The following is a 23,240-nucleotide window of genomic DNA, read 5'->3' as shown; positions in this document are numbered from 1 at the left end:
GGAGAACGTGCAGACTCCGCACAGACAGTGGCCCAAGCCGGGAATCGAACCTGGGACCCTGGAGCTGTGAAGCAATTGTGCTATCCACCATGCTACCATGCTGTGTACCGGACCATGCTACTGTACCGTGTTAGCCTTCATAGCGAGAGATGAGAGTGTAGGAATAGAGATGTTTTACTGCAATTGTCTAGGGCATTGGTGAGGCCACACCTGGAGTATTGTGGGCAGTTTTGGTGTCCGTATCTGAGGAAGGATGTTCTTGCTATGGAGGGAGAGCAGCGAAGGTTTACCAGGCTGATTCCTGGCATGGCGGGACTGTCATATGAGGAGAGACTAAATCGGTCAGGATTATATTCATTGGAGTTTAGAAGAGTGAGAGGGGATCTCACAGAAACTTACAAAATTCTAACGGGCTTAGACAGGGTAGATTCAGAAAGAATGTTCCCGATGGTGGAGGAGTCCAGAACGAGGGGTCATAGTTTGAGGATAAAGGTAAACCTTTTAGGACTGAGGTGAGGAGAAATTTCTTCATCCAGAGAATGGTGAAACTGTGGAATTCACCACCACAGAAAGTAGTTGAGGCTAAAATGTTGTGTAATTTCAAGAAGGATTTCGATACAGCTCTTGGGAATAAAGGGATATGGAGGAAGGCGGAATGAGGGTATTGAACTTGATCAGCATTAATCTTAATGAATGACAGAGCAGGTTCGAAGGGCTGAATGGCCTCCTCTTGCTTCTATTTTCTAATCAACATATTTCCTGGAAATTAATATGATATATAATCTTTATTATTGTCACAAGTAGGCTTACATTAACACTGCAATGAGGTTACTGTGAAAAGCCCCTAGTCGCCACATTCTGGCACCTGTTTGGGTGCACTGAGGGAGAATTCAGAAAGTCCAATTCACCTGACAGGCACGTCTTTTGGGACTTGTGGGAGGAAACCGGAGCACCCGGAGGAAACCCTCCCCGACACGGGGAGAACGTGCAGACTCCACACAGACAGTGACCCAAGCCGGGAATCAAACCCGGGTCCCTGACGCTGTGAAGCATTAGTGGTAACCACTGTGCTTGGCAGAGAATCAACTGAGAGACAACCTGGGGCAGCACGGTGGCACAGTGGTTAGCATTGTTGCCTACGGCGCTGAGGACCTGGGTTCGAATCCCGGCCCTGGGTCACTGTCCGTGTGGAGTTTGCACATTCTCTCCGTGTTTGCGTGGGTTTCGCCCCCCACAACACAAAGATGTGCAGGGTAGGCGGATTGGCCACACTAAATTGCCCCTTAATTGGAAAAAATAATTGGGTACTCTAAATTTATAAAAAAATAAAAAAAAAACAAAAAAAAAACTGAGAGACAACCTGTTTACTAATAACAAAGTCAATAAGTGGAACATATGTCTGAAGATTTTGCAATAAACATTGCACTGGACAGATTGAGAAACTAAATTTTAATAAAAGGATGAAATTCTGCTTTGATGAATTCCGGACAATATGATTTACGGAAATGTAAGTGGGCCTGATCTGTTTGAACCAGACTTTATTGTGCCTACATTGGAAAGGGTCCTTATGGTGGATGTGGGGCTGTGGGGAATAAAGCCCCCACCCCCAGCCAGCCCAGCCAGTGTCAGGGCCGGTAGCCCACGGCCGCACCTCTCCGCATTCTACCTCCTCTCCCTCCCTCATCAGCCATGGCGCCTGTTTCTCGATTGTTAAAAGCACTAGTGAACCTCGCCGTCGGCAATTCCACCCGTCAGAGAATCGCGGAGGCCCCGAAGAATATTAGGTCGGGCCCATTAATGGTATGCCAGCAACGTTTAGGGAACATGCCGAGTGGAACGCATTGACGCCGCTGTTGCGGCACCGGAGAATCGCGATGTGGCGTGAAACCGGCGATTTCGGCATCAAAAACGATTCTCCGCCCAATTGCGTTTCCCGATTCCGGCGTCTGTCGACAGAGAATCCCGCCCCTGGTTTTTCCAGGTCAGGGATGGGTGAAAGGGAATTGATGCAGGTTAGGGCATGGACAGAAGAGTTTGGGATGGTTTCACATTTATATGGAAGGTTCATAGAGGAAACACACATCGTTTATCCATATGTCTGTCTACCGTCACCACAGGAACAAGTTTGACCCTAAGAACATGGAAAAGAACCTGCACGCCATCCAGTGTATATCTGCACTCCTTCAGGGACCCTTTGATGTCGGAAACAGCGTCATGGCCTTGCAGGGTGTCATGGAGATGATGGTCGCATTGTGTGGCTCAGAGAGGGAGATTGACCAGATGGTGGCAATAGAGGCCATTATACACGCAGCAAGCAAAGCCAGCAGAGCAACTTTCATCATTTCCAATGGAATCACCTTACTGAAGGACATATATAAGAAGTCAACTAATGAGAAGATCAAAATCAGAGCATTGGTAGTAAGTTTCATTGAAGAGTTTTGCTGTCTTTTTGTTAATTTCCTGTCGCTCCATGGCAATGGTTTTCTGCACAATATGGTCGAAATTGATGAAAAATATTGAGAAGATTCTCATCCAATGATCAATGTGTTATTTTGCTCTTTGTATCACTTGTTTCGTACTTTTACATTTTACTTGGGAAAATGATCGATTACCTCGACCTAATCCGTGACAGAAGTCAATTCCAAATAAATAAACCTTTGATTTAATTTGAAACTGGTGCCTGCAAATTGCAGAACTTTCAGTGGGAGGTCTTGTGGCGCAGTATGGTAGTATCCTTACCTCTGGGCCAGAAGACCTGGGTTCAAGTCCCACTTCAGGACTTCTTGGCCATAGAAGGTGCAGACAGAACAGGTTGATTGACAGCCTGTAAATCCTCCCATTGCACCTGATAGCAGGTGATACGAACTGGAAAGTTTCCTGGTCACTCTTATTGCAGAAGGCAACAGCAAAATACTGCAGCATTTTGCCAAGATTAATCACAGGCCAATCCAATTGTAGTCCATGGTTAACAATGCCCTCCTTGGGGGAAGGTATTAGGTGCACATTGAGATTTTGCAAACTTTTGGTTTGAAGAACTTTGGACGATGGGCCAAGCAAATTCACAAAACAGGTCACGCCTCTGGTGGGAATTAAAAACAGTTTCTGCTAATTGTGCTCATTAGCAGGACTTCATAGAATAGCAAAAATTAGGCTGGCTCTTTTGGACATATTTAGGAATACTGTCAATGCTCCTGACTGTAATTTCAATTTAGGGGGAAACTGACTCCTGTATCCCAATCGAATGAGCAAATCTATGAGGTTGTGGAACCCATCTCTTCACTCACCTGAGGAAGGAGCTGCGCTCCGAAAGCTCGTGATTCAAAGCAAACCTGTTGGACTTTAACCTGGAGTTGTAAGACTTCTTACTGTGCCCACCCCAGTCCAATGCTGGCATCTCAACATCACAACTAGCAAATGGTTCTGTAGTGTTTTTTTTAACGTTCTCTAGGGTTCCAACCCCTCTCCCCCCCCCCCCCCCCCCCCAGTAATTTAGAATCAAAGTGGTGAATTGACACTGACTTAAGCTGCTTATTTTTGAGATAAACCCACTTTCAACTGCACTAATCAAACTGCACCAAGTTACCCCTTGAATATATCCAGGATTATTTTCTAAAGCAATTAAACAAATACATTCTAAAATTATGCCTGATTGCACTGGTATGTGGCAGGGTTTGCATTCAATGGTGAGTAGATATTTGGGCACAAAATGCACTCAAAGTGGTTGTAGATTTGGTGTAATTTGCACCTGTCTTGCCAAGCTGTCGGTTTTACTCCTTCGTGCTCTGTGTGGAAGAATTGTTTTGTAAAATAATTGAAACTCCATTATTATCAAAATACTTCCAATATTCCCTCTTTCTTCATCACGTTGTTAAATAGGACAACGTTGATGTTATCCTGATGCAACAACACCCTTGAGGTGAAAAATATAAATGCAATTAGAGTTTTTTTGTCTAGCTGACATGGCAATGGCGGAGCAAGTTTGTCCCATGTCATAAGCCTGTGTAGCCATCTGGGATGGTCACTTCCACAACACAAAATGGACGCTCACAAAGAATGTCGGGAAATGTGGACAATGCTAGACAGCAAGCAGGCACAGAGCCTGAATGTATATTTGGGAAACAGCTCCCAGACGGAATCGAAACTTTGGGTCGATTAGCATATTGATGGCCCCATCTCCGAGAAACAAAGGACTAACACTCAGGTAGTTGACACTGTTGCAGACATCCCGGCACCAGAAAGACACAAACAAAGCAAGGCCAACGGCCACCTGAGACACGCCCAGCCATCAGGGCAGCCACCCCTTTATTGGACAAGATCAATAACAATGATCGAGAAGCGGCCCAATTAATTGGGCCCAAGTTTAAGGCCCGCCTAAAAGCGGGCAAAGCCCCTCCAAGTATAAGAAGGAACCCCCATGAAAGATTCGCTCTCTTGGACTTGGCTCTCAGACGGGGAGACCCGTCCACCAGCTGCACCAGAAGCAAGTAAGTTCAAGGTCAACGCTCGCCACCAGGCGGACAACCTTAGCTGTTCTCCTGTTTCTCTTCGAATCCAACAGCCTCAGATCCGAACAACGGCCATTTTTCCTCTGACTAAGAGGGCACCCGAAATTAAGTATAGGCATTAGCATTAGAGATAGTTTCGTTTGTAGTACTGTTGTGCATGAGTAGATCTTACTGTGTATGTAAATAAATAGTATTGACTTTGAACTATCTAACTGGTGTATTGGCTCTTTGATCAGTATTCGGGTTGAACCTTGTGGCGGTATCGAGAGATACCTGGCGACTCCAAGTGTAAACATAATTAAGATTAAGGAAGCCGACCATATTGACCGCCATATTTATAACCAGATAAACAGAGCAACACCTGTAACAGATTTTATTTTACAATGTTATTACACTATTTAAAAATGAAATATTGTCGCTGGACTAGTAATCCAGAGATCCAGGATAATGATCTGAGGACCCAGGTTCGAATCCCACCACAGCAGGTGGTGGAATTTAAACTCAATAAAATATCTGGAATTAAAAGTTTAATGGCCATAAAAGCGTGTCAATTGTCATAAAAACCCATCTGGTTCACTAATGGCCTTGAGGGAAGGAAATCTGGCTACACCTCCCGCTGCCTCAGGAAGGCAGACAGCATTATCAGAGACCCCTCCCACCCAGGCATTGCCTTCTTCCAGACCCTTCCTTCGGGCAGAAGGTACAGAAGTCTGAAGATTTGCACATCCAGACATAGGAACAGCTTCTTCCCCACAGCTACAAGACTCCTCAACGACTCCCCCTCGGACTGATCTGTTCCCTGTAAGAACACTATTCACAATGCCCTATGCTGCTCTTGCTCATGTATTTGCTTTGTTTGGCCCCTTGTTCCGCACTGTAACCAATCACTGTTTTGTCGATGTACCATTTGTCAATGTTCTCTGTTGATTATTCTTGTGTCTACTATGTACGTACTGTGTACGTTCCTCGGCCGCAGAAAAATACTATTCACTGTACTTTGGTACATGTGACAATAAATCAAATCAAATCAAATTCAGTCCTTCCCCTTTTAACCTCTGTAATCTCAGTTGGTATGTGCTGAATTTAACATTATTTACAATATTGTTGTTGCCTCTCTGCAAAAAAAAATCTATGAAACACATTAAAATAAAATGAATAACATTTAGATTATTTGCACATACTATTGGCGGCTTTTAGTTCCATATTTTCACAAATGAAGGAATATCTTTATTTGCTGTTTTCCTGCCAAGTTAATTTGAGAACGATTTCTGTCATTTTTTAATGGGAATAAAATGAAAGGGAGATGATTTTCTCAGAGCGAAGATTATGCCATTTCTTGATCTATTAACGAAAGGGCTGATTGCAGTTTTTAATGCTACCTGTCTGCTGCTTTCCTATTTGAAGAGTTGATGTGTAAATATATTAACAGTCCTGATGTGAATTCCTGGTAGGGTCTATGCAAGCTTGGATCAGCAGGTGGGACGGACTACGGCCTGAGACAGTTCTCCGAAGGATCAACTGAAAAACTTGCGAAACAGTGCAGAAAGTAAGTAGCTCGAGTACCATATTATAATAACAACTTAGAATTGTGTAATACCTTTTAATGTAGCAAAACAAAACCCAACTAGGCCAATCGATCCCGGACACTGGTCAGATCTGATGTCGGCAGAGTGAAGTGTGCAGTCTTCTCTGACTGGTAGAAGGCAGAGAGTGGGGATAAAGGGGTCTTTTTCAGGATGGCAGCCGGTGACTAGTGGTGTGCCTCAGGTGTCTGTGCTGGGACCACAACTTTTCACAATATACATTAATGATCTGGAAGACGGTACTGAAGGCACTGTTGCTAGCTTTGCAGATGATACAAAGATCTGTAGAGGGACAGGCAGTATTGAGGAAGCAAGGGGGCTGCAGAAGGACTTGGACAGGCTCGGAGAGTTGGCAATGAAGTGGCAAATGGATTGGATTGGATTGGATTTGTTTATTGTCACGTGTACCGAGGTACAGTGAAAAGTATTTTTCTGCGAGCAGCTCAACAGATCATTCAGTACATGGGAAGAAAAGGGAATTAAACAGAATTCAAGAAAATACATGAGAATACATAATAGGGCAACACAATATATACAATGTACTACATAAGCATTGGCATCGGATGAAGCAGACATGGGTGTAGTGTTAATGAGGTCAGTCCATAAGAGGGTAATTTAGGAGTCTGGTGACAGTGGGGAAGAAGCTGTTTTTGAGTCTGTTCGTCCGTGTTCTCAGACTTCTGAATCTCCTGCCCGATGGAAGAAGTTGGAAAAGTGAGTAAGCCGGGTGGGAGGGATCCTTGGTTATGCTGCCTGCTTTCCCCCGGCAGTGGGAGGTGTAGATGGAATCAATGGATGGGAGGCAGGTTCGTGTGATGGACTGGGCGGTATTCACGACTCTCTGAAGTTCCTTGCGGTCCTGGGCCGAGCAGTTGCCATACCAGGCTGTGATGCAGCCCGATAGGATGCTCTCTATAGTGCATCTGTAAAAGTTGGTAAGGGTTAATGTGGACATGCCGAATTTCCTTAGGTTCCTGAGGAAGTATAGGCACTGTTGTGCTTTCTTGGTGATAGCGTCGACGTGAGTGGACCAGGATAGATTTTTGGTGATGTGCACCCCTAGGAATTTGAAACTGCTCACCATCTCTACCTCGGCTCCATTGATGCTGACAGGGGTGTGTACAGTACTTTGCTTCCTGAAGTCGATGACCAGCTCTTTAGTTTTGCTGGTATTGAGGGAGAGATTGTTGTCGCTGCACCACTCCACTAGGTTCTCTATCTCCCTCCTGTATTCGGACTCGTCGTTATTCGAGATCCGGCCCACTATGGTCGTATCGTCAACAAACTTGTAGATGGAGTTGGAACCAAGTTTTGCCATGCAGTCGTGTGTGTACAGGGAGTAGAGTAGGGGGCTAAGTACGCAGCCTTGTGGGGCACCGGTATTGAGGACTATTGTGGAGGAGGTGTTGGTGTTCATTCTTACTGACTGTGGTCTGTTGGTCAGAAAGTCAAGGATCCAGTTGCAGAGTGGAGAGGCAAGTCCTAGGTTTTGGAGCTTTGATATGAGCTTGGCTGGGATTATGGTGTTGAAGGCGGAGCTGTAGTCAATAAATAGGAGTCTGATGTAGGAGTCCTTGTTTTCGAGATGCTCTAGGGATGAGTGTAGGGCCAGGGAAATGGCGTCTGATGTGGACCGGTTGCGACGGTATGCGAATTGAAGTGGGTCAAGGCGTTCCGGGAGTATGGAGGTGATGCGCTTCATGATCAGCCTCTCGAAGCACTTCATTACAACTGACGTCAGGGCCACTGGGCGGTAGTCATTGAGGCACGTTGCCTGGTTCTTCTTTGATACCGGTATGATGGTGGTCTTCTTGAAGCAGGTGGGGACCTCGGAGTGGAGTAGGGATAGGTTAAAGATGTCTGTGAATACCTCTGCCAGCTGGTATGCGCAGGCTCTGAGTGCACGACCAGGGATCCCGTCCGGGCCCATCGCCTTCCATGGGTTCACTTTCAGGAAGGCCGATCTGACTTCGGAAGCTGTGATGGTGGGTATGGGTGAATTATGGGTTGCTGGGGCACTCGATAGCGGATTGTTGGTTACCTGCTCAAACCGAGCATAGAATGCATTAAGTTAATCGGGGAGGGGTGCGCTGCTGCCAGAGATACTGCTCGGCTTCACTTTGTAGCCCGTTATGTTGTTTAGTCCTTGCCACAACCGCCGAGAGTCTGTCTGTGACTCTAGCTTAGTTTGATATTCTCTCTTGGCATCTCGGATGGCTTTGCGGAGGTCATACCTGGATTTCTTGTATAGGACAGGGTCGTCTGCCTTGAACGCCTCAGATCTGTCCTTCAGTAGGGAGTCAATCTCGCGGTTGAGCCATGGTTTCCGGTTGGGGAACGTACGTACAGCTTCGTTTGGCACGCAGTCGTCCACACGTTTGCTGATGAAGTCTGTGACGGTGGTGGCATACTCATTTAAGTTAGTCGCTGAGTTCTTAAATATGGACCAGTCCACTGTCTCGAAGCAGTCACGTAAGAGCTCTTCTGTCTCCTCGGACCAGCACTGCACAACCTTCTTAGCTGGATTCTCCCGCTTGAGTTTCTGCTTGTAAGCCGGGAGAAGGAGCACAGTCTTATGGTCTGATTTCCCAAAGTGTGGTCGAGGAATGGAACGGTAGGCGCCCTTGATTTTTGAAATGGAATACAATGTGGAAAAGTATGAGGTTATGCACTTTGGAAGGAGGAATTAAGGCATAGACTATTTTTTAAATAGGGAAATGCTTAGGAAATCAGAAGCACAAAGGGACTTGGGAGTCCTTATTCACGATCCTCTTAAGGTTAACATGCAGGTTCAGTTGGCAGTTGGAAGGCAAATGCAATGTTAGCATTCATGTCAATAGGGCTAGAATACAAGACCAGGGACGTACTTCTGAGGTTGTATGAGGCTCTGGTCAGACCCCATTTGGAGTATTGTGAGCAGTTTTGGGCCCTGTATCTAAGGAAGGATGTGCTGGCCTTGGAAAGAGTCCAGAGGAGATTCATACGAATGATCCCTCGAATGAAGAGCTTGTCGTATGAGGAACGGTTGAGGACTCTGGATCTGTACTCATTGGAGTTTAGAAGGATTGGGGGTGGGGGGGGACCTTATTGAAACTTACAGGATATTGTGAGGCCTGGATAGAGTGGACGTGGAGAGGATGTTTCCACTAGAAGCAGAGGACACAATCTCGGACTAAAGGGACGATCATTTAAAACAGAGATGAGGAGGAATTTTTTCAGCCAGAGGGTGGTGAATCTGTGGAACTCTTTGCCGCAGAAGGCTGTGGAGGCCAAATCACTGAGTGTCTTTAAGACAGAGATAGATAGGCTCTTGATTAATAAGGGGATCAGGGGTTAAGGGGAGAAGGCAGGAGAATGGAGATGAAAAAAATATCAGCCATGATTGAATGGTGGAGCAGACTCGATGGGCAGAGTGGCCTAACTCTACTCCTATGTCTTATGGTCTTATGGTGTTAAACTCACTTCACTATACAAGTCTGGGTCACACCCATTGTGGGCGGGATCCAGATCGTGGGATCTCGTTTGATCTCACGAGGTGTAATGACCATCGTGAATCCCAGAAGAGGCCTCTTGTGGGATCTATCGGCTGTGCCAAGTCCTGACTCTGGCAGGACGTGGCCGGTAAATTGTGCCCAAAGTTTGACAGGAAGCTACATGAGGAAATAGCAGAACGGGTGACTGGCTAAACTTTGGTCAAAAGGATGAGTTCTAGGAGGACAGCACGGTGGTGCAGTGGTTAGCTCTTCTGCCTCACGGCAGCGAGGTCCCAGGTTTGATTTCGGCTCTGGGTCACTGTCTGTGCGGAGTCTGCACGTCCTCCCCGTGTCTGCGTGGGTTTCCTCCGGGTGCTCCGGTTTCCTCCCACAGTCCAAAGATGTGTAGGTTAGGTGCATTGGCCATGCTAAATTGCCCCTGATGTGCAGTTTAGGTGGGTTTATGGGGTTACAGGGCAGGGGAGTGGGCCTTGGGGAGGGTGCTCTTGCAGAGGGTCCGTGCAGACTCAATGTGCTGAATGGCCTCTGTCTGCACTGTCGGAATTCTATGGTTCTATGGAATTTCACATCAAGCTGAAGGCATGGCCCCAAATGGTGGGGCGATTAAAATTCTGTAAGAGGCTAGAGTTGGAGGAGCTTAGAGATCTTGGAGTGTGGCAGTCCTACAGGAGATACAGAGGTTGGGAGGGGTGAGGCAATGGAGGGTTTTGAACTCCAGGAAGAGTGAGTTTAAATTTGAGATGTTGCTGGACCCTGAGCCAATGTAGATCAGTGAATAGATTTCCATATTTAATCTTTATTCTGGAGGAACATTGCAAGATTGTGTTTTATTAACTCCAGCTTTCCATGAGATATTGGCTTGTTGGATATCAAATTGATAATGACCTGAAGGACTTGTATAGAACATTGTTAAATTATCCAGTCCCCTTTATAAATTGATTCAAAGTATCATCTTGCATCATTGACTTTGTCCATATATGTGTTTGTGGAACCCACCTCTTCATTCACCTGAGGAAGGAGCTGCGCTCCGAAAGCTAGTGATTCCAAACAAACATGTTGGACTTTAACCTCTTACTGTGCCCACCCCAGTCCAATGCCGGCATCTCAATATCATGGCCCTTTCTTAAAGTTCTTGGTGTTTACAACAAGATGTTTCCAGTTGAACTACTAAGAAAGAAAATATTTCCCAAAATGAGAAGCTTTGTGTTGTTAGATGAAGAATTGAAGATTACACACAGCAGCCGCAATTCTCCAGCCATTGGGATTCATTTATCCCCTGACAGCGCAGCGCCCGCCCACGGGTTTCCCAGTGGTGTGGCGGGGGGGGGGGGGGGGGGGGGGGGGGGGGGGGGGGGGGGGGGGGGCTTCAATGTGCAATCCCATTGAGTTGCGTGAAGAGAGACTTCTGCTCCCAGCAAATGGTGCACCGCTGTGAAACACCCTGCGGGGGGAACCGGAGACTCCATCCCATAATTTGCGAGATGTGGTGTTCTGCGTGTTTGTGGACCGAAATGAGTAATTTTTCGATTTATATTCAATAGCTAAAAATAACATTGTCAGGAATTAGGCTATATACAAAGGCTGAGATAAATAAAAATGCTTCAGAATATTATACATGTATATATTTATGTATCCATGAATCTATCTATGGGTGTGGCCCAATGAATTGCATTCTTGCCTCTGAATCAGACGGTTGGGGGTTCAAGACTCGAATGCGTAATTCCGGCTGACCCTCCGAATGCAGAACGGAGGGAGTGCTGCCATGTCAGAGATACTGGCTGAGATATTCCGATTCCTCCCAGGACAGGAATTGTTGCAGTCGCGATGGAAAATCCGATGGACCAGCCAAAGTTCTGTGGAATTTGGGAGTGAATTTCCAATCCCGTGGGGCTGGAACACCACCGTCAATGTCTTCTAGAACGTTTAAACCAAGGCCCCATCTACCCTGTCAGGTGGATGTAAAAGGTCCCAGGCACTGTTTTGAAGACGAGTTCTCCCCGGTATCCTGGCCAGTATTTATCTCCCAATCAACCGCTCCAGAAGAACATCCCTAATGATCTGGTCGTTATCACATGGTGGTTTGAGGGAGTTTGGTGCACACAGGTGTTATGGGCCAGGGTTTAGAGAACCCCAAAGTGTATCATGGAGTTCACCTGACCCACAACTTTTAATAGATTGTGGTATGGGGAGCACACAGCCCACTCTACAGGTGTGGTACAGCAGAAATGGAAAAGTATTTTTTAAAGCAAAACAATGTTTAGTCTATGAACTTAAGTTAACCTTTTTAAAACATACAGTGAACATCTTAGCAACCATCAATTCAAATACAACCCCCACAGAATACAACACTAAAACACTAAGTAATCTGTATGGTGTCCTTTTAACACCCAGAAGACTGAACAAACCTTTAAACAGAAGCACATCAGAGTTTACATTCACTACTGAAAACATTTATAATTCTAAATTCACCAAATAATCAAGAGATAGTCTTTTCATGGCAGAGAGGACAACAGTACACCTGCTTTGTCTGGCTTCAGCTCCAACACTGAAACGAAACCAAAAAAACACAGACATACCCAAGCTTTTCTCAAAGTGAAACTAAAAAGCAGAACCAGAGCACAGCTCCACCACTCTGACATCACTGCGGTAACATGAGCAGCCAAACATTTCTTAAAGTGACATTCTCATGACACAGGTTCATTACCAAGTTTTACACTGAATCACTGTATTGTTATGATGTTGAAGGAGATCATTTGGCTTTGTGTCTGCACCAGCTCTCCAAACAAGCATCATGACTAAATGCCATTTCCTAGCCTTTTCCCGGTACGTCTGCATGGTGTTTCTATTCAAATGATCATCATCTGATGCCCTCTTGAATGCCTCCATTGAACCTGCCTCCACCACATTTCCAGGCAACGCATTCCAGACCCCAACCACTCGCTGGGTGAAGAAAGTTTTTTCTCACAACACATTTGCTTCTTTTGCAAATCACTTTCAATCTGTTCCCTCTCGTTCTCTATCCTTTTACGAGCGGGAACAGTTTCTCCCCGTTTACTCTGTCCAGCCCCCTCATGACTTTGAACACCCGTGCACATTGAATTCTGCCCACAATCTGAAGCTTGGAGCAAATCAAACCTAACTCCTCGTAAAAGGAAATATAAAATTGGTGGCCATTCGGTATATCCCGGGGCTAGAAGCAAGCAGACAACAATGAAGCTGTAATAATCGTTCGTCAATGCAACAGTAAATCCGAACACAAAGTGACATTATAAAAAGAAAGCTATAAAGTGCCCTGGGACATCCCGACGCCATAAAAGGCGCCATTAAAATGAAAATCCTTCTTTCTATACAGGCAGAAGACAAGGGAATAGAAACTTGATTTAAAAAGATGTAAAGTTCTAATGTTACTCACATGTATCTGTAAACCATGAGCGAATCACTTCACCAATATCAACACCTGACTTTCTAATGCCTGATTTGAATGTCCCTTTTACAGAAGTCCCTGTAATACTTCTGACCTCAGCTTGAATACCTCTGACAATGTCCCTGTTTTTCACCAAACAAATTGTAAATTAAATGAATTATTGGGAGTAGAATGAAATATTTTTACAGCTAAATTAACTGAATTCCTTTCTTAGGTGGATATGCAACCAAAACATTGACACTCGCACGAGAAAGTGGGCGATCGAAGGAATGGCTTACCTGACATTGGACGCAGATGTGAAAGATGATTTTGTACAGGATGAGCCAGCAATGCAGGCAATGTTTGAGTTGTCAAAGGTAGATGCTCTCCATTTTTAACATTTTTCTGCACTTAACAGCGATACCTCTCTTCCACATTAAAGAAAGATGAATCTCTCAGAGAAATAGCATTACTTTTTCAATCTGCAGCACCACAACACCAAACATTATTTTTATGGTGATTCTTTCTTTGATTCTATTGCATTATTTTTCAGAGTATCATCTTGTTGAGCTGTTTTGAAGCCATTGTCCTCGGTCCTCTTCACAAACTGAAATCCTTAGCCACTGGCTCCAGTCGTCTCCCGGCAACTGCCTGAGGCTAAACCAAATCTTTCACAACCTTGGTGTCTTACTTGGCCTCGAGACAAGCTGCGTCCACCTAATTCCACCTCCGTGACATAGCCCTCCCCCACCCTGTGTAGTGTATTGAAAATTACATTGTGCTTTTTGTCCAGTTGAGGCTACCATATACACATGTACCGGTCGGGAACGGCAGGCCCATCCGAGTCGGAGAATCGTGGGCCGCCGTGAAAAATGGCGGCCTGCGATTCTCTGAGCGGCGTGTCCCAAAATGCGACACGCCATTTGGGGGGGGGGGGAAATCGCGGGGGGTGCCAGAGCGGCCCTCCCGCGATTCTCCCAACGGCGTGGGAGCGGAGAATCGCGCCCACTATCTCCGTTCTGAACCCAAGTTAGATTCTGTGGATTTCTCCCCAGAACTGCCTCCAGAATGATTGCCACATGAGAGTCCCCAAACTCCACTCCCAAAAGTAAATTTTAAAATCTTCTCTCACAAATTTTGCGAACTGTCTTGATGCTTTACCACATTAAAACTGCTATTTAAATGTAGGTTTTTGTGGAGTGTGTATTTTGAAAGCTCTGAAGAATAATTAGTACCCTTCAGCAGCCAAAGCTATGCAGTGACCAAAGAGAAAAAGAAAGTTTGAGAAAAGTGAGATAAAGTTTTATTGCTAGTCATCTATTTAAACTGAATGGTTAATTGGATCAACTTTAATATTGCAAGGAGAGAGAGACGTTGCCAAAGTTTGTTTGCATCCCAATTTAGCAAGCAAATGCAGGAATAAAGCTTGACGAATTTCACAGGAATGAATGGATTTTAAAGTATTCACTTCTGGTTATGAATCTCTGCTTCTTAAAAAATCTCGTTCTGATGAATCCCAGGGTTTGATTTGGATGTGATATTTATTCAGCGGGCAGAACCAGTTTTGCTTCTCCCGTGTGGAGATGATCTCCAACTGGGTCCTCCACATTCATTCTGAATTAAGATTGATGATACACAATCAATGGACACGAAACGTAGATGAGATCCAAATGATAGGCTTTAATGCACAAGATGTGTGCCCGGCAGCAGACGTACAGAAGAAAGGCCGACTGCCGGGACGCACGGGTTCTTATATCCTGTCTTGTAGGTGGAGCTACCTACCTCTCAGCCAATCGGCTGAGAGGCACTTGACTTCCTCAGCCAATCGGCTGAGAGGCACATGACTTACCCGGGCCAATGGGCAGCGAGTCCTCTGCACCAATAGCAGCTCACTTCCAAGGTACCGTAATACCCCGAGTCATACTACCACAATTGAAAAGAGATTAAAGCAACTGAACTATCAATTTGATATTGTCCAGCCCCACACAACGTGTGATGCAGTTCTGTTGCATTCTTAATGGATTTCCATCACAAGGGAATTACTTTCAATTTAATAATAATCTTCTTCACTGTAAAAAAAAATCCTGTTGAAATTTGCAGCCTTTCAATTGGTCTGAGGTTGACAGAGCATTTTCCCTCGTATCGTGGAATCATTGCGATGCAGAAGGAGGCCATTCAGTCCATGCTGGCTTCCTGCATGAAAAAAATTCCCTCGGCCCTGCCTTATCCCCATAGCCCTGTAATTTTGTATTTCTCTTCAGATAGTTGTCCAATTTGCTTCTGAGAGCCATGATTGAATCTGCCTCCATCCCATTCTCAGGCAGCGCCTTCCAGATCCTAACTACTTGCCGCATAATGGTTCCCCCCACCCCTACCCCCACCATTGCCAGTTTCTCTCTCGCTACTCTGTCCAGACCCCTCGTGATTTTGAAGACTTCCGTCAAATCTCCTCTTAATCTTCATTTATCTGCTCCTTCTTTCCAACAGTCTGCTGACAAGACGATCCTTTACGCTGTTGCCTCCATCCTGGTGAACTGCACTAACAGCTATGATGTAAAAGAGAAAATCCCAGAGCTGGTTGAGTTGGCCAAGTTGTCAAAGCAACATGTACCTGAAGACCACCCGAAGGTAAAGGAGTGGCAAGAGCTACGTTTATATAGCACCTTCATTACCGCAGATATTCAGCACTTTACAGCCAATCAAATATTTTTGATGTGTAGGAAACATTGCGGCCAATTTTCATCCAGCATACCCTCACAAACAGGAAGGGATAATCTTTCTTTTCCTGGTGTTCCTCGGGTGAAAAATTCCTGGAGCGGCCCAGGCCGCTGGAAAACTCTTCAATGGGATGTTGATGGAATTTGCTGCATTCACCCTGAGAGGGCAGATGAGCCTTTGGTTAGACATCTTATCCGAAGGACTGCTCCACTGCCAGCGCAGCACTCCCTCTGTCCAGGTGCTGGGTGGGTCAGCCCAGATCTCTCTGCTCAGATCTCTGGAGCGAGAGTTGAATCTAGAACCTTCTGACTCCAAGGTGAGAGTGTGACGCACTGAGCCCTCGCATACACACACACACACACACACACGGACACACTTTGTTTTTTTTACACACATAATGGATTGAAAGATAGAAGGAAACTTGAAAATGCGAGATTATTGTAAACGTGATAAACGTGAATGATGGCCTCCATTGTTTTTACAGGATAAAAAAGACTTTGTGATGCTCCGTGTCAAGCGTTTGATCAAGGTTGGTGTTGTCTCCGCACTTGCTGTCATGCTGAAAGCAGATAGTGCCATTCTGACAGACCAGACTAAGGAGCTCATGGCTCGGTAAGTTATACGTGTCTCTTTGACCACAGTTTTAAAGGGAACCGGATGCACGGTTAAACCGGAACCGACAGATCTCAATTTGGTGTTCCTCCTGAAAGACGTCATCACCAGTAGTACAGCGCTCCCTCAGTACTGCACTGGAAGTGTCAGGATAGAGGAAGTTTCCAAATGCTGCTGTGAAATCTGAACAGTAAGAGGGCCTCTTGGTTCAGAGGCCAGCTGTGCCAGGCTGGCACATTAACATTATAAATCAATGCAGCCCTCAAACAGACACAGTTACCAATTCCCATGGCTATCTAACAGGGGCGTTCTCTTAAAGAAAGACATGCCTTTATATAGCGCCTGTCAAAATTTCAGGACATACCAAAGCACTTTTATAATTTTGTTAAGGATGCATGTTAGCCAGGACAACAGGAAGAACTCTCCAGTGGTCCTGGGATTATTAATATTGGCCTGAGCAGCTGGGCAGAGCCTTGGGTCGGCTCAATCGAAAGACAGCAGGCGGAATATCCCCCCAAAATGGCAAAGTGTCAGATTCCGAATGAAAACTGACATGTCCACTCTAACCGCCCCCCCCCAAACTACCCCAACCCCCCCCCCCCCCCCCCCCCCCCCAAACCACCCCACCACCCCAACCCCGCCACCCCCAGAAACACAGCCGGCAAGCCATTTTTAAAGGGTGCTCCAATCTCAAAGTAAAGCCACCAATTCTCTCTCCCCCCCCCCCCCCCCCCCCCCCCCACCACCATCGCCGGCACTGGGGCTTAAGTGTTAAACCCCACCGTTGCCAGCATCCAATGGGGTTCCCAGGATGCCCCACCGCTGGCACTGCCCCCAAAATGGCCAACCTGTTAGTGCCAGGGCACCACGAGACAGTGCCAGGAGACAGTGCCAGGGGACAGTGCCAGGAGACAGTGCCAGGAGACAGTGCCAGGACACCAGGGGACAGTGCCAGGTGACAGTGCCAGGGGACAGTGCCAGGACACCAGGGGACAGTGCCAGGGGACAGTGCCAGGGGACAGTGCCAGGGGACAGTGCCAGGACACCAGGGGACAGTGCCAGGGGACAGTGCCAGGGGACAGTGCCAGGGGACAGTGCCAGGACACCAGGGGACAGTGCCAGGTGACAGTGCCAGGGGACAGTGCCAGGACACCAGGGGACAGTGCCAGGGGACAGTGCCAGGGGACAGTGCCAGGGGACAGTGCCAGGACACCAGGGGACAGTGCCAGGGGACAGTGCCAGGGGACAGTGCCAGGATACCAGGAAACAGTGCCAGTGCTCTACCCAGCCTTGACCCTCACCATCCAAGGTCTATACTCACCCCTGAACCCCCGGCATGGTCACTATAACTGATTTCAGTTTTGGGGGTGGGAGCGTCTGACGACCCCAGGAGAAATGGCATTAAGCCGTTTCAGCATCATTAGATCTACGGTAATCAGGCCTACGCCCTCACTGGCCGAGAACCTGTTTACGTCAGCGGGGTGGGCCTGGTGATATCGCATTTGGAGTTATCGCCGGCACATTTGGCCTCTCACGGGCGGCATGTGGCGCAGTGGATAGCACTGGGACTGCAGCGCTGAGGACCCGGGTTCGAATCCCGGCTCTGGGTCACCGTCCGTGTGGAGTTTGCACATTCTCCCCATATCTGTGTGCGTTTCACTCCCACAACCCAAAGATATGCAGGTTAGGTGGATTGACCGTGCTAAATTGTCCCTTAATTGGAAAAAAAATTAATTGGGTACTCTAAATTTAAAAAACAAACCATTTGGCCTCTCGCGAAAGTTGACGGCCATTCGGGATTTTCACCCGCAGCAAAGGGGCAGAATCGCGGCCAGCATGCTGACAGTGCGGCACTCCCTCAGTATCCTGTCATCCTGGATTTGCTGCTCAAACCTCTGGGATGGGGCTTGAGCCCATAAATTTCCTATTGGTGAGATCATTTAGTGTGCCTCATTTAAAGAACTGCATCATATTGTTGTTTAATGGAATGCAGTTTTCACTTTTAAAAAAAAACTCTCAGGGTTTTAACCCTTTTCCTGAACTGTTTCTGAATCGAATTTCTCTTTGATTCTTCAGAGTGTTTCTTGCTTTGGTTGAGGATGTTCGCGATCGCGGCATCATTGTGGCACAAGGTGGAGGAAAGGTAATTACAGAGAATTGTATTGAGTTTCCCAGCACCGAAACAGGCCATGCAGCCCTACTTCCCCCTGCCCCGGCAGCGTGCCATTTTATCCTTCCTCCCTCATCTGTTCGTCCAGTTTCTCCTTAAACGTCTCACCTCAGGGACAGTACGGTGGCACAGTGGTTAGCATTGCTGCCGACGGTTCTCAGGTCCCAGTTTCGATCCCGGCCCTGGGTCACTGTCCGTGTGGAGTTTGCACATCCTCCCCGTGTTTGTGTGGGTTTCGCCCCCACAGCCCAAAGATGTGCAGGGTTAGGTGGATTGGCCACGCTAAATTGCCCCTTAATTGGAAAAAAATATATAATTGGGTACTCTAAATTTATTTTAAAAGTGTCACATCAACTAATTCTTGTGGCAATGAGCTCTACACTCTCAGCACTCGATCAGTGAAGACATCTCTCCTGTATTCTCTGTAGAGTTAATTAATGACTCTCTTACACTGATGGCCCCTGGCTTTGGTCCCCATTCCAAAATGGAAACACCCTCTCTGGGTCTAAACCCCTCAATTAGCTTAAAGACCTTTATTGGACTATGTACTTTTTTCTCTTCTGGAGAAAAGGGTCCCAGCTTACTCAATCCTTTTCCAATATGTATAATCTCTCAGTTCTGTTGAGTGCAGTTGTAATATTTGAAGTTGTGTATTACATTGCGGAAATCTAAAACTGAAAATAGTTACACCAATGATAGCTATGGTGTTGGTGGGTTACTGCTCACTCAGGCTGTCCGCTTTCCTGTCCACCATAACTTTGATTTGATTGATATTTATTGTCACATGCACCGAAGTACAGTGAAAAGTATTTTTCTGTGGCCAAGGGAATGTACGTAGTAGACAAAAGAATAATCAACAGAGCGCATTGACAAATGTTACATCGACAAATAGTGATTGGAGAGCAGCATAGAGCATCGTGTATAGTGTTCTTACAGGGAACAGATCAGTCCGAGGGAGAGTCATTGAGGAGTCTTGTAGCTGTGTAACTTTTACATGCGTGTTGTCATCTGGAGCTGTGGATAGTGATGGTAGAGGTTCCAATTTACATGCCATCCAGTGACTGACCAGGAATCTCTCCCACTCTTACTGCCCGCCATTGGTGCGTGTGAGCAGGAGTTGCAGGTTGACACACAGCCTGTTTGGCCGCGTTTTATACACACACCTTGTGTGGCCCTCAAGCCCTCGAGTGGGTATTGAACCCACAGCTTCTGACTCAGAGGCAGAGAGGCAAACCCCTGCACCTCCAAAGCTCACAATGCACGTGTTCACAATGATGCTGCGGAGTCGGTAACCAGATTGGGTTGTTCATGTATATCAGTGGCAATTAACTAGCGAAGTAATAAGTAGTTAATTAACTCATTGCTAATTACAATACAGGTAAATCCATAAAGCAGCACACCATGGATAGGTGCCATTAATGCCATATTATCAGCTTAGTAACTTTAATAATCAGTGCGCACACAGAACATGCCATGTGGGGCTTGTGTTCTGCTTTGGGAGACCTAAGGGTAGATTATGCCCCACAATTTGATGTTGAGTAATTAATGGGCAGCCTGGGTTTGGAGGAGTGGACGGCTCCCATCCTCACATTACTGAATCGAATAGTTCTGCTGAAATATGAAATGGAAAATCATCCTCACCATCTTGTGAAATTCACAGAGCAGAACTTCCCCATCCATTAGCTACGGGACCAAGTGAGACAGTGGGAGGCATAAAGTGCAATGTGTTATGTTCTCTATTCTGCTTTATCTGGATGGCTCGGATGCGTAGCATTGAATAAAGAACACAAAGCTTTGTTAATGAACAAAACTATAAATTTATTACACTACTAACTAAGATTCATTCACATTCCTAAAGTAGAACATTATTGTATAAAACTATGCTATATATTTAATTTACAGAACTCTCAAGTGTACAACTGCTCTCTAAGACTGACACTCTTCCAGCTCTCTCCTAACCCTTAACTCCCAATCATCTAATCATCTTCTAATCCCAGAATCCCCAAAGTCACATGATATATATGACTATTCTGTGGTTCTCTCTAGTGGTAAGAAGCATTATCATTAACTTGTTAACTCCACATCCCAGTCAATATACATATCATTACACACTGGACTTAATAAGCAAAGCACAATAAATTCAAAACCATTTAAAAAAAAGTAAGTGGATCTATAGAATACTTTACACAGAAAGCATAGAAAAATACAGCACAGAACAGGCCCTTCGGCCCACGATGTTGTGCCGAACTTTTGTCCTAGATTAAGAACAAATTAATCTGCACCCCATCATTCTACCCTAATCCATGTACCTATCCAATAGCCACTTGAAGGTCCCTAATGTTTCCGACTCAACTACTTCTACAGGCAGTGCATTCCATGCCCCCACTACTCTCTGGGTAAAGAACCTACCTCTGGCATCCCCCCTATATCTTCCACCATTCACCTTACATTTATGTCCCCTTGTAATGGTTTGTTCCACCCGGGGAAAACTTCTCTGACTGCCTACTCTATCTATTCCCCTGATCATCTTATAAACCTCTATCAAGTCGCCTCTCATCCTTCTCCGTTCTAATGAAAAAAGGCCTAGCACCCTCAACCTTTCCTCGTAAGACCTACTCTCCATTCCAGGCAACATCCTGGTAAATCTCCTTTGCACCGTTTCCAAAACTTCCACATTCTTCCTAAAATAAGGCGACAGTCCCGAACTGCTCTGAAATTACTTAGAGAGGTGCCTTTGGTCATGAAGGTTGTATTAGAGGATTACTACGGCAAGAATTGAATTGAAAGATGACATTGTGAAATCAATGAAAAATAAACATTTCAACGGTTTTGCGGTCAGGGTTAGGAAATAGGATTTGGGCAAAGTGGGCCCTTCCACGAGCCAGCATAGATGTGATGGGCTGATTGGCCTCCATCTCTGCTGTAGAATTCTCAGATTCCATCATCCATCTCCACACCACTTTCTCTCATTCTATCCATTCTCTTACTCAGACTCTGCTGCCTCTTGCCCTGCATGGCACTGACATTGGTAAGACTAAGGCCTCCCATGCTCTTGCTAAGATTGCCGCCGTCTCTAATCCAGAAATAGCCTTCCCTGGCGAAAGGGTAAGTGAAAATCTACTTTATAGTAAGTAATAATAATAATCGCTTATTGTCACAAGTCGGCTTCAATGAAGTTACTGTGAAAAGCCCCTAGTCGCCACATTCCAGCGCCTGTTCGGGGAGGCCGGTACGGGAATTGAACCCGCGCTGCAGGCCGTGTTCTGCATTAGAACATAGAACAGTACAGCACAGAACAGGCCCTTCGGCCCTCAATGTTGTGCCGAGCCATGATCACCCTACTCAAACCCACGTATCCACCCTATACCCGTAACCCAACAACCGCCCCCTTAACCTTACTTTTATTAGGACACTACGGGCAATTTAGCATGGCCAATCCACCTAACCCGCACATCTTTGGACTGTGGGAGGAAACCGGAGCACCCGGAGGAAACCCACGCACACAGGGGGAGGACGTGCAGACTCCACACAGACAGTGACCCAGCCGGGAATCGAACCTGGGACCCTGGAGCTGTGAAGCATTTATGCTAACCACCATGCTACCCTGCTGCCCCTTTACAAGCCAGCTGTTTAGCCCACTGTGCTAAACCAGCCCCTACTGGTAACTGAGCGAAGCAAACGTTGGGCGTTGGCCAGGGATCAATGCCCCAGCCTTGATTAAGATTTGTTGATAACCTGAGTGAGGAATTTTAAAGGAACCCTGGTTAACATCTGGCCCAGTCAAATTGGACAGATTGTGGAGATTTGATATCCAATCCCAGGGGCTGGTTTAGCACAGGGCTGAACAGCTGGCTTTTAAAGCACACCAAGGCAGGCCAGCAGCATGGTTCAATTCCCGTACCAGCCTCCACGAACGGGCGCCGGAATGTGGCAACTAGGGGCTTTTCACAGTAACTTAATTTGAAGCCTACTCGTGACAATAAGCGACTTTCATTCATTCATTTCATTTCATGCTGTAGCTTAATTCAGTTTATACTTTTGTGTTTCGGATGAGCATGGATACGTTAAAGGCACTGAATCAATGTAAATATCCGTTACCATTTCTCAGTCAGATACAAGGCCGGAATTGAAAATAAAGCCAATAATACACGAAGAGGAATTATTTCACAATGATTTTGATTGGTAGCACACTGTAGTTCAATACTTTACCCTGAAAGGACTTTTATAAAAAGCCATTGATTGGTTATATCGCTGCATAGAATCGAGACAAGCAGAGTCTATAGATTGTTTTTGGCTGTGTTATTAAAAGGCACAGTAAGAAGTCTTACAACACCAGGTTAAAGTCCAACAGGTTTGTTTCAAACACGAGCTTTCGGAGCACGGCTCCTTCTTCAGGTGAATTCTTCACCTGAAGAAGGAGCCGTGCTCCGAAAGCTCGTGTTTGAAACAAACCTGTTGGACTTTAACCTGGTGTTGTAAGACTTCTTACTGTGCTCACCCCAGTCCAACGCCGGCATCTCCACATCATTATTAAAAGGCAGCATCCAACGCAATTCAAAATACAGTTCGTTCTTCTGAAAGAAAAGAACTTTGAATGTGACTGAACTGTGCTGGGAATACACAACTGTTAGGATGCTTCTGGGAGAGACAGGCCCTGAGTTTGATGGTGGAACTATCGGTATTTTATGCGGCTATTCTCTGAAACAGACAGGAACATCTGGAGTCCATACATTTTATTTTCATAGAATTTACAGT

General features: G+C 46.0%; 1 protein-coding gene across 5 annotated transcripts in view; it reads left to right on the top strand.

Moving 5' to 3' along the window:
- Positions 1-23,240, top strand: part of unc45b (unc-45 myosin chaperone B) — a 76,711-nt gene that overhangs the window by 34,711 nt on the left and 18,760 nt on the right. For all 5 annotated transcript variants that reach the window (XM_038804075.1, XM_038804076.1, XM_038804077.1 and 2 more), the window contains exons 10-16: positions 2,118-2,418; positions 5,957-6,051; positions 13,221-13,362; positions 15,473-15,613; positions 16,188-16,315; positions 18,392-18,458; positions 21,477-21,590. In XM_038804075.1, the coding sequence (XP_038660003.1) occupies positions 2,118-2,418; positions 5,957-6,051; positions 13,221-13,362; positions 15,473-15,613; positions 16,188-16,315; positions 18,392-18,458; positions 21,477-21,590 (988 nt within the window). The remainder of the gene's footprint in view (positions 1-2,117; positions 2,419-5,956; positions 6,052-13,220; positions 13,363-15,472; positions 15,614-16,187; positions 16,316-18,391; positions 18,459-21,476; positions 21,591-23,240) is intronic.

This window comes from Scyliorhinus canicula, chromosome 8 (assembly GCF_902713615.1).
Source record: "Scyliorhinus canicula chromosome 8, sScyCan1.1, whole genome shotgun sequence".
Lineage (NCBI taxonomy): Eukaryota > Metazoa > Chordata > Chondrichthyes > Carcharhiniformes > Scyliorhinidae > Scyliorhinus > Scyliorhinus canicula.
The sequence above is the reverse complement of the archived record's forward strand: the minus strand, read 5'-3'. Positions and strand labels throughout refer to the sequence as shown.